This window comes from Panthera leo, chromosome A1 (assembly GCF_018350215.1).
Source record: "Panthera leo isolate Ple1 chromosome A1, P.leo_Ple1_pat1.1, whole genome shotgun sequence".
Lineage (NCBI taxonomy): Eukaryota > Metazoa > Chordata > Mammalia > Carnivora > Felidae > Panthera > Panthera leo.
Genome location: NC_056679.1, coordinates 44,514,194 through 44,526,328, shown reverse-complemented (window position 1 = coordinate 44,526,328; position 12,135 = coordinate 44,514,194). Strand labels below are relative to the sequence as shown.

The window sequence follows — 12,135 nt, the reverse complement described above, 5'->3', positions numbered from 1 at the left end:
GATAATGATATGAGAATTAGACCACATGACAGCAACATGTCTTTGGTGCTCTGTGAATCTGTGATTCCATGAGAAACATTTCCTTGTCTTGGGAATTGCTATTCCATAGAGGAAAGTTGTGTATATTTCCTAACTCACACTCCTCCTTGACCTCATTTACTTCGCTTGTATTCTTATAACTTTGACTCCATTAAATTCTCCATTTTTTCTCTCTTGTCATAAAATATCTTATAATATCATATTTTCCTTCTCATTAAAAAGTACGTTCTTTAGGAGCCAGAACTTTTATTTTTTAGTCTCAGTATTCTTTAGCATTGCGAATATACTAGGCAGAGAAAAAAAAAAACACTCGGTAAAATTGTGTTGACTACATAATCAGTAAAGAAAATAGGGAAGATACAGAAATGTGAATGTAGACAATACAGCTAACAATAGGAGGCTAAAGTGAAGGGTAGGCACAGATATGGAATGGTAATGGTTGATGAGTATATAACACTTACTAAGTATCAGCTACTTCTCTAAGAGAAGTAAACATAATTTAATCCTGACTCTTAATCCTCGCAACAATGCTATACAGTGGATACCATTTTTATCTCATTTACGCACAATGAATCCAACTTTTTAATCACACAACCAGTGGATAGCAAGGGTTGGGATCTAAATCGTGACCATCTCTCCAAGTCAGTAGTAATATGTGACTCTCCATAATCACCATGCCACATCATGGAACTCAGATATATCAAAAAGAGGTGGAAACAAAGTTCAGGTGAGCATTTAAGAATCAAGGTGCACATGTGTTGCATAGTTCAAAGTAAGACGGGAAATCTAAACTAGATGAACAAAGAAGAAGCAGAAGGAGAACTTAGTCAAAGGATAGATAGCCCAGATAATATAATAGGACAAGAGACTGAGTACCTAATCCCAGACCTATTGTGACTAATGAAATGACTGTGTTTGAGCCCCTCCAGCCTCAACATTCTCACCTGTAAAATAACAAGGTGTTATTTATCTCTTAATGAGTCTCTATTCCCTTTGAACTCTAAAGTAGTATTCAAAGAGTTCAGAGAGCAACTTTGACACTGGGATTAAAAATTAAAAATTCAGGCAGGGAATGTAATCAAAAGCCAAGGTTTTAACTTGAAAGGGTTAGTCTTGACACCAGTATATCAGTGTAGTAACTTCAAGGTAGCTGATGTAAGAAGCCCTTGATAATTGGAAGAGATATGTCTCCCCGCCCTGCACTTCTAGAAGGTTTAAATTCTAGAGGCAGTAGAAAGGGAGAGAGGGAGAGGGAGAGGGAGAGGGAGAGGGAGAGAGAGAGAGAACAAGAGAGAGAGATCTGGATCCTAATAGTAGAACACTTTTTCCTGACCCTGACAATCTTTTAGGTAATTGGAAACCTGATATTTCTTAAAGGCATCAATCTATAAAATAAAGAGCTTAGAAATTATAATTTAAAAGATTGGGAATAGTTTCTTAGGTTTATGTAAGGGTTTTTAATGTAACTATTTTTTTTTTTTTTACTTTCTCTTATGATATTTATTATTTTCCTGCGGCTGCCTTAACAAAGTATTGAAAGCTGAGTAGCTTAAAACAACAGAAATTTATTCTCTTATAGCTCTAGAGGCTAAAAGTCTGAAATAAAGATGTCAGCAGATCCATACTCTCCCTGAAAGTTCAAGAGAAGAATTCACCCTTGACTTTTCCAAATTCTGGTGGTTCCTAGCAATCCTTGGGATTCCTTGGCTAGTGACAGCATGACTTTTATCTCCACCCTCACATGGCCTTCTTCCCTCTGGATCACCTCTGTCTTTACGTGGTGTTCTCACTGTATGTCTGTTTCTGTCTTTTAGGATACCAGTAATTGGATTAGGGACCACTCTAATCCAGTATGGCCTTATTTTAACTTAAGCTACTTACATCTGCAATGACCCTATTTCCAAACCTCACATGAGCTTTCAGGTGGATATGAAGTTTGAGGAGACCCTACTCGATCTGGTGGTGCATCATGTAACTTCTGCTTCAATTCAGAATTTAGACCAAACATTTGCAATCCATATCTATATAATAAGCCTCAGCCAGAGGATGTAGCCAATTCTCAGGCTCACCTTTCAGTTTTTCATTTATTTGATAATCTGAGTCTCCTAATAATTCATCTTTTTAACCAATAACATTTTAGATGGACAATGAATTCTATGGCCTCTGGTGATTTGGAACCAAGCCAGAGATTCTGTGGTGGTCTGGCAAAGGATTAACCTTCCCAATATAATGCTTAAAAAAGCAATTAGGAGGTTCTTCTAAGTGGGGTGCCTGGGTGGCTCAGTCAGTTTAGCATCCAACTCTTGATTTTGGCTCAGGTCATGATCCCAGGGTTGTGTGATCTAGCCCCCTGTCAGCCCGCTGAGCGCTGGGCTTGGAGCCTACTTGAGATTCTCTCTCTCCTTCTGCCCCTCTCTCTGGCTAGTGCGCTCTCTCTCTCTCTCTCTCTCTCTCTTTCTAAAAATTTTTAAAAATTAAAAAAAGTAATACTCATAAAAGAAAAGAAAGTTCTTCTAACTGACCTCTGATCACAAAGTGCAAGACGGTAAAACATAAGTTTTAACTCAGTAGACGTGCATAACAGTGGTTTCTATGAGTTAACCATAATAGTTTACCATGCATAGAGTGTACTACTACATTGGGAGTAGCTGCTGATGAAGTAAACAATGTTAAAGTTTATATTAAAGTTATTTGAACATTAATAAAATATTTTACTACAATTTAATACTCATAATTTTAACTACATCAATAACTAAAATATGATAATTGAATAGATTTACTTATATTATTTTGACCTGATATTACCATTAATTGTTAACTGACCTTCAGAATTATGTCAAAAATTAATTTCTACTGGAACTTCAAATCAATTACTAATTATTGATATATAACCAATAATAAGCTAAGGGAAGACAATAATATAATTAAGGGAGAGAAGAAAATTAATATTAGAAAATATTTGTGTCATATTCATGAAATAATTAAATAAAAATGGTGAGGAAATTCTGTTCCAAATAAAAAAATTATAATTTTTATAGTTAGCCAAATTATTTAAATATTATGAAGTGGAAAAAGTAGATAGTAAAATTTAGTCTTGCTCTAATTAATTAAGATTATTTGTGTCTTATGTAGTGGCAACTTAAATTCGGTGCTAAAGTCTTCTTTATAATAAATGTTTCACTCTATGTGTAAAAATTGTGTGTATATATTACTATTTAATGGAGAGACTGTCAAATCTTTAAAATAAGTGTATTCCATTATATGGTCTAAAGTAAACTTTCAATATTATTTCTCTCTCATTCTCAATGAAATTGACATTCCAAATATGGCAATTTATACCATATTACCTGCTATTATGTCTTTGTTTATATGCTTTCCTCTAGTTGTAATACTATATCTTTCCATTTCCCATTTTCTAGTTGACACTCCTAGCTATATTCTAGGCCCATTTGAGAAACCTGCTTGGCAAGTCATTTTCTAAGCACTGCATGTTTTATAGTGTCTCATGTGTGGTATGCTTTTTGATGCACATCCATTTTGTCCTCCTTACTACAGTTATCTGGGACCATATGTTATGTGTTCAGTAAATCCATATAGAATGAATTATTGAATAAATTTAAAGTAAAGTTATTGCACAAAAGGTAAATAGGCCAAAGAACTTTTATGCCTTTCATTACTTGATCTTCTCTGACAAGGAGTTAGCTAAGGTGCACAAGCAATGTATGGAAACTAGTGTGAATTTATATTCTTTTCTTCTTCAGTGAATAGAACATAATGAAATCAAAACAATTACCAGAAGCTAGAATAAGCAAAAACAAAAACAAAAACAAAAAAAAAACAAAAAACAAAATACCAGGAAACTATTAGGCAGTGTATCATGAAAAGGGGACTTGATGGAGAAAACAAAAAAAGAGCAAAGAGAACTTCAGAACTCTAAAATATGTAAAGGAAAAATAATAAACAACATACTATACAGTGTGACAGATCCAGTAATATCTGCTACTAGCTCTTAATGTCCAGTTTATTTACTGCAGTTTTTTCAAACCTGGCTTGTTCCCAAAAATGTAATATGCCTTGCAAAGACATAAAATTATAAAAATATACTCTAAATCAGATTCAGGAATAAAAGAAAAAAATTCTGCTGTAGTGATGTTAAATGACACCTATTGGAGCATCTGAAAAAGAAATCAAACTATAAAAGGCTATAGCCTTCCTATGAGATAGATTTCAATTTAACTCTAAGTTTTCTAAAGGCCAAATAAAAAGAGAAATCTGATCAATTTCATAATTTACAACATCCATAGTAAAAGCAAACCAATTTACTCAGGAGAAGTGCAATTATTCCTGCTACTAAAACCTGTAGGAAATTTCTCCCAAGGGTCATCATAAAGAGACACTGTAAAATATAACAAAATATGTCTTAAACAATGTCTTTGATAGACACCACTAAGAGTTTCATAGAACTGCTTTTTTATGGCACCCTTTACTGTATACTGCTGGTTTAGCTATACAATTCTGTGTGTAGTTTAATAGAGGCATAGACTTTTCAGTAACTCGAAAAATAGATGGACAAAAACATCTTTCAAAGATTTCAAAGCCATCTTGATCTCACTTTTTATCAAGTTCTTTAGAGAAATTTGGTGGCACTATTTCTCAGAACACTCTATTGGTTACTTCAGTAAATAGTTACTGGACATCAATAATTTACATAGTACTACATTAGGCACAGAGGAAACACTGGGGACAAAAATTTCCAGGAAATCAGCTATTCTGTGATGTCAATTAAATGTACATAAATATGAAAAATGACCTGAATGAAAGTAAAAGTTGACATGCTTTTGTGACAGCTGAAGGCATTTCAAGCCTTGGATTCAGTACCAAGGATATACTCTTAATACAGGTTAGGTCTGACTTAGAAAATGTGTTTGGATTTGCTCTGACATACACGGTAATGGGCACTTGCTGAATCTCCTACTCAGCTTTAGGATAATCATAATGCCTTTTGGGGAAGAGATCTAGTCCCATCTCTTTTAGATTTTTTTCTTTAATAGGCATGTATTGAGATTTCTACCAAAACTGTGATTTGAGAATCCTTACTTATATCTTTGTTGGAGTTGAGACACAGAGGAAGGTGGAACAGAAGAGGCAACCAGTCAGATCTGTCTTCCCTAACCATACATCAGCCCCTGAAGCCTGTCTGCTAAAATACAAAGTTTTTGACAAGTCGTTTTAAAAATGTGTTTGAAAAAACTGCACTGTTCTGTACTAATTCCAAGATTTTATTCTTCTCTACAAAGATCATCAACACAGCAATTCAATAAATATATACTATTCACCTGCTATGTTCCAGGATCTAGATATATAAGGTTAATTGTCAAGGTGTTTGTCTCAAGGAGCTTCCAGTTTGTGATGAGACCCCCTAAGTACACTGAAAATTAGGCCACAGTTTGGTAACTGCTGTCTCAAATATAAATACCACGCACTGCAGAGGCATGATGGATGGGGCAGCCAGATCAAATGCAAGCAGACAGAGGGCTCGAGAAGCCCATATATAGCAAGTAGATTTGGAATTGAGTCTTGAAAATGACAGAAATTAGGAAAACAACATGGATGAAAGTCATTTTAAAGCGATAGAGGGAGAGAGGGAGGACATGTCAATCAGGATGGAAATTGAAAGAAGAATAAGTAATTTTTGTGACTGGAACACAAATAAGGTGAAGCCATGTAGTCTTAGAACAGAAAGAGGTCAGACCAGAAAAAACTAGTGTGGTTAACCAAGAGATTTGAACCAAAAAACAAAAGTAGACCAAACGAAACTAAGCAAAACTTCAGAGTAATGGCATACATTTTATGTTTTAGACACATTCTATCATTATTATAGGGGCTGCAGTAAAGAAGCTAAGAATAGAGTCAGGCAGAGTAATTAGAAGGTTATGGCAGCAATCTGGAAGAAAATAAATGGGGATCTAAATTAAGCCAGAGAAATTGTGATGAGAGGAGGGAGGTATGAGAGATAATAAAAGGGTGGAACATACGTGCTTTTGTGACTTCTCTGGCCTATTTGTGCTATATTTTTTTTTGTTTTTTGGGAGTTTTTTTTGTTTGTTTTGGGGTGTTTTTTTTTGCTTCTAAATAAACAATGATGCATCTTATAGTGTCATTTACTCTCTATGTAGTTTCATTCCCACTTTCTGATTCATGTATAGGTAGTCAAGCTTTAAAAAATCTGAAATGCTATTCTCTTCGTATTCACCAAATCTTACATAGCAGGTCCACTTGAAACTTGAACATTTAATCACTTAGTACATTCTGCCTGCATAACAAAGCTCAACATTATAATCCTCCAGTTATTACAAGATCTGTGCTGTCTCTGATACATTTACACTTCAATTACAATTACAATGCTTTCATTTTAACAGCTTCTAGTTTCTGAAGGATTAAGTCTCAAGGATTATGTTATAATGAGAACAAAGGTTATTGACTACTTTTCTCATTTCTTTCTGAGATGCTTTGCTAGCTAAATCAAAGTGAAGCCAAATTTATGCCAAGATGTTTTCTCCCTGCAGGAAAACATAATGGAAGTTATGAGAAATCAAGAGTTTTTACTGCTTCCAGCTGAGGAGCTCCATAAACTCCTGGCCAGCGATGATGTAAATGTCCCTGATGAAGAAACCATCTTCCATGCATTAATGATGTGGGTCAAGTATGACATGCAGAGGAGATGCAATGACTTGAGTATGCTTCTTGCCTTTATAAGACTGCCACTGCTTCCGCCACAGGTAATTGCATGTGATGCTGATAAATGGCTACTATGTGTTGAAAAATCCTACGTTAAAAGTAACATCAAAATATAAACAAAAGGATAATAACAACTTAAAATAGAAAATAATACCCATAGAGCATTTGGTAACATAGTCATGTTCAATTAATATGTATATAGTAAATGCGTGCATGCGCGCACGCGCACACACACACACACACACACACACACACACACACACTTGAAGGCAGAAAGTCCAACCATTTCCCAAACTAAGTTTTATGCCCCTCCATTACCATTTTCTTACAACTGTTCAATTATTAAAGAAAAAGGAGTATCACACCCTGTTCATTATTATTCCTCACAATTTTATTTTTACTTTTAATCAAATACTCTTTTCAGGAAAATTTGGTGATGGAAAATGATGATGATAGGTCTGAATCCCGTCTCTGCCACATATTGACTCATGTTCATATAACTATGAGAATGTCACTTAATGTCTCTGATATTCAATTCCTTTATATATAGAATAAAATTGTGCTATCACACAAAAAATTTGAGAGGATCAAATTAGATAAATAGTATCTAGAAGATGTTTAAAACTTTGCAATTAATTCCCTGGTTCCCTATTTTTACAATCTATCCATCTGCCTATCTTCTATATAATTTATTTATCTAGCCTAAGGTGTAATAATATGATCATTTTCTGATGAAAATACATCCTTGAAGTATATTTTAAGGCTCAATGCATGAGATATCAAACCTCTATAGATGGATAAGATATATACTGACGGGGTTCATACTTATGAAACAACAGCCTTTGGCAGTTGGGATTGTGAAATCTTTAATAATTGGAGCTAAGGAGAATCCATACACCAAGTGAACCAACCACCTCCTTTGATTGATGAGTTATGTAAGACACAGATGAATTGATAAGAACAAGTTTATTCAGTTCGTAAGAAGAAGAGTATTTTTCTCTGATTTGGAGTCTTGTGCTTTAAACTAATTTCTAACGTTGCAAAATTATCTATGTGCAGCAATGTTAACATGGGGTTTCTGTCTTCTCAGGCTATCCAAAATAAGCTTGAAGGTAGCTCTTACCTCCGCAATGTTAGATAAAATTGTGTTGTGTATACATTTTTTTTCTGGTAGCTGTGGGGGGCCTGTAACATTGACCTGATCCTTCTTTTGGATCCATACAACCCTCAACACTTTCACTAATACATATATTACTAAGAATGTAATACAGGGAATTAGGGCACTGGGAAAGAATGACAGGCCAAATATAACATGCTAATACGTGAAGTGAGAGGTATGGTCGTATATTAAGTTTGGAAAGTTAAAAAAAAAAACACTGTGTCAAAATTGGGATAACAAATCAAACTTAATACAGTAATAATTGTTTTTCATCTGGCTGCTGAAATGAATAAAGTAATAAAAACAGAGAAAAAGAATTTATGGAAATCCTGCCTAAGCAAATTATATAAGATTATCCTAATACCAGGATTTTAAAAGGGAGACAAATGCATTTAGGTAACTAAACAAAGAATAAACTGTGAAGCCAAGCACTGGATTTGTCTGCATCTTCCATCCTGGGTTCTGACGCAAGATATTCTTTGAAGCCTGGGGATCTTCTCTCAGGATAGAAATGGCCAATGATCACTATTAGCCAAAAATATCATACTCATCTGTCATCAAAAATGGGAGATGCTTTTACCTATACATCTGTCTATACTATTCCATCAGAATAGACATGTACATCCTATTAGCTTATTTGTTCCTAAGGCTACACATTAAAATTATAGTTTTAATTCTAATTGGTTCAGCTGATTCATCTTAATAAATTAAACTATTTATTAACATTAGAAATTAAGATATATATTTTTGATGTAACTCGCTAGTAAAAGACTTTTAAGTATACTCTTATTAAAGTGTCTAATAGGTATAAATATAGCATATATATATATTCTCTATTCCTCATTTCTCAAACTAGGGCCATTCCAAACTAACTTTATATATAATTTCAAGATAGATGTGCAAGAAGAAAGAGTAAAACACATTTTCTTTTCATAAAATGTTTCTGGATATAGGAGGAGCTATCACTTCTTAACTAACAGAATTACATGTCATGATTAAGCACATTCCATATATTTCTAACCTTCAATACACAACTGCAAGGTAGATGTTATTAATTATATTGTGCAGAGGGAAAACAGGTTGAAAGAGGTTAAGTGACCTTGTCAAAGGCCATAGAGCTAGTGAGAAATCCAGACTTCTTGCAAACCTGAGCTGTGATGTAGTTCTACTGAGTGTACGTTGCTTCTTTGTTTGCTTTCAAAAATGGAAGACCATAAAAAATCGCCTGAATACAGCAGTTTTGAATATTCCTACAAAAAGACTGGTGAAGGAAGAAGAGCAGGGGAATAGGAAATAACATGATTTTATTTCTTTCTTTAGTTACTAAAAATAATACACTTCATCTCATTTAATTTCTTCATTATCCCATGTAGTAAATATTATTATTACCATTTGACAAATGAAGAAATTGAGAATGGGAATGATAGCTGTCTTCCTATGGAGTTGTAGATTGTGCTCTGGATGTATCTGATTATTCCACTGAGGAGAAATGAGTGTAGTATTTTTCTGTTGGCTTCATATTTAACTCAATCTCCGACAGAGGTTAAAAAAAAAGAGTTTAATCAAATCTAGGATTTTCTAGCCTTTTACATGAACTTTCAAAGAAACTAAGCATCTTAGGGTCTTTAAGAAAAGCCATTATGATGATCAGGAAACATTTTTTCTTGATCCTGGAGCCATTAAATATATGTTTACACCTATTATGTATTGCTTATACACCAACACTCTCCTCTCTTCCCTCCTCCCTCTCTCTCAATATATATGTTTATTATATATATATATGTATATATATATATGTTTATTATATACATAATTTACATATCTATTAAAGATTAAATATATGTGCTTATTATATACATAAACCTTTATTTAATCTTTAATAGTTATATAAAATGCAATGTTACATTTTAAAGTACTAGCAATATTTAAAAGAAGGAAAATCTCCATTTTTCTAGTGAGGTAAGAATTTATTTTTGAAGGGAAAGAGTAAATGGGCTAACTTTTTAAGGAGACCTGAGAGAAGAATTTGTATGATAATTCCTGTGATGTAAATGACAGGTTTCAGGTAAGTGAGAGAACGATCCTCGGAAGACCTGTTGGGAGCTACATATAATATCGTGAAGCAAAACACAACAAGTACTGACCAAGGCAAGAGTAGAAAACCAAGATTTAGAGATGTCTAAACAAAAAGAAATAAATACAGAAAAAAAATATATGTTTCTGGGATAAAGCTAAACTAAATAACTGGGAGTATTTTTACAGCCTTGATTTTCTAGTTTCTATTTAGTAAGTGCAAGGAAAAATTTCTAGAGCTTAAACAAAAAGTAAAAATAAAGACATTGAGACTTCATCAACAAAGAAAACATGTTAAAAGATTGACTGCTGTCAAAGAATAAATCTAGATTATTACTACACTAATAGTCTTCTCTTATACTTGTGAGCCAATAGACCAACCTGCCTTAGGTGGATTTCAATTTAATTATTTATCACAATCCGCATTCTCATAGATATTTTTTCCATCATGTGTATTTGTGTTTAGTTATTTCTTAAGTTCACAAGAGAAAATCTGTTCTGATATTCTCTTTTATTTATAAATTAATGTATGTTATTATAAAGTATAAATTATGTTAATTTGGTGTACAAATATATAATAAAGATATAAATTTTGGTAGACAGTATGGATTTTAGTTAAGCACAGTGGTAGACACCATGAGCTTCAGAAGAGAATAAAAGAAGAGACATAAAAAGACTCAGAAGTGAAATGTCTATTTTATCTTGTATTGAAATATAATAGTTATTGCTGAAATAACTTCAGTTGGCTTTGCTATAGAAAGGAACTGACGAAAAGGCAAAATGAAAGAAATACATAATTGAGTTATAGTCTAACAGTGAGTGACTTCTATTATCTTTTAACATTATATTTTAAATAAGGGAGAAGTAGAATTTTCCATAAGAGTTTCTATATTTTTCTGGACTGCCCAGAGGTTTAAAAATTTCAACAGACTTGGAAAAAGTATGGAAATTTCATTTTAGAGAGTTAATGTGTATGTGTGTGTTGTGTGTGTATGCATCGATTTACTCTTTTTCTATATTTTCTTTTATAAAGATGCAACAAAAGAATATGTTCCTATGCAATAACATGTTTTAACACTATGAAACTATTGTTTCCACTCGTTTTAACGGATTTCATAAGATATAAACTTGTAATACGTACATAAATATTTATTTCTTATATACCTGTTTTAAAAGTACAAAAACTATCCAATTTTTGGTGTGTTCCTTTCTAATGATTGGTTTGGAAATTTAAATCATGTTATTCCAAAAATGAAAGGATTGCAATTCTATATATACTCAAGTCAAAATATCTTCCAAAAAACTCAGTTTTATCACAGTCAGAGATTATTTAGAAGGTTAGACATATACAAATAAACTATGTTTCCTATTTGGAATTGGTATTGTTTCTCTTTTGAGATGACAAGGATAAAGATTTCTTATAACTTACTAACCAGACACCTACTGACTTTTAAAGGAAATACGTAGCTGCGTGTGTGTGTGTGTGTGTGTGTGTGTGTGTGTGTTTATGTACATAAACACTTTCGGTAGCAAAATGTGAAAGAAAAAAACATATGAAATGGAATAACAAATGATTGCCTAAGCTTAGAAGAAAATGGCTTATTTTAATAATAAAAAATAACAAAATAACAAGGAAACCAAAAGTGTATCTTAAGGAAACAGATACTACTTCTATTTTATAAGAACACATATTTCTGTGCAAAGCTGTAATTAATTTATTCCAAAAGATTCTTTATGTAATAATAGCAATATGAGAAGGGAGAGGTCATCAACATTTTTTACTCCATTGGAAATGTGACAGTTGATCAGATACCAGTGATATAGATTCTGCTGTCTATAAAAATTATAGCCACCACTAAAAATCCTAATGAAAAGCAAGCAAAGTGACAAAGAACAAATCAATATAACAAAAGCATTCATAAATCACAATGTAAGATATACCGAGTAGATTATACTCCTGAGTAATTTATATGTTTTGTTTGGTTTTACTTCTCCAAAGGAAGCATTGATAGACCACCTGATAATTCCAACAATTCTCCAAGTTTGTCAGCATAAATGTTCAGTATTTAGTGTATTATATATCTTACTTTTACAAAGGAAAAGAAAAGAAAAAAACTTTTAACTCT

The 12,135-nt window shown here is 32.9% G+C and overlaps 1 protein-coding gene across 2 annotated transcripts in view; it reads left to right on the top strand.

Annotated features, from left to right (window-relative positions):
• Positions 1–12,135, top strand: part of KLHL1 (kelch like family member 1) — a 353,595-nt gene that overhangs the window by 201,473 nt on the left and 139,987 nt on the right. For both annotated transcript variants that reach the window (XM_042904084.1, XM_042904077.1), the window contains one exon: positions 6,606–6,818. In XM_042904084.1, coding sequence (XP_042760018.1) covers positions 6,606–6,818 — 213 coding nt within the window. The remainder of the gene's footprint in view (positions 1–6,605; positions 6,819–12,135) is intronic.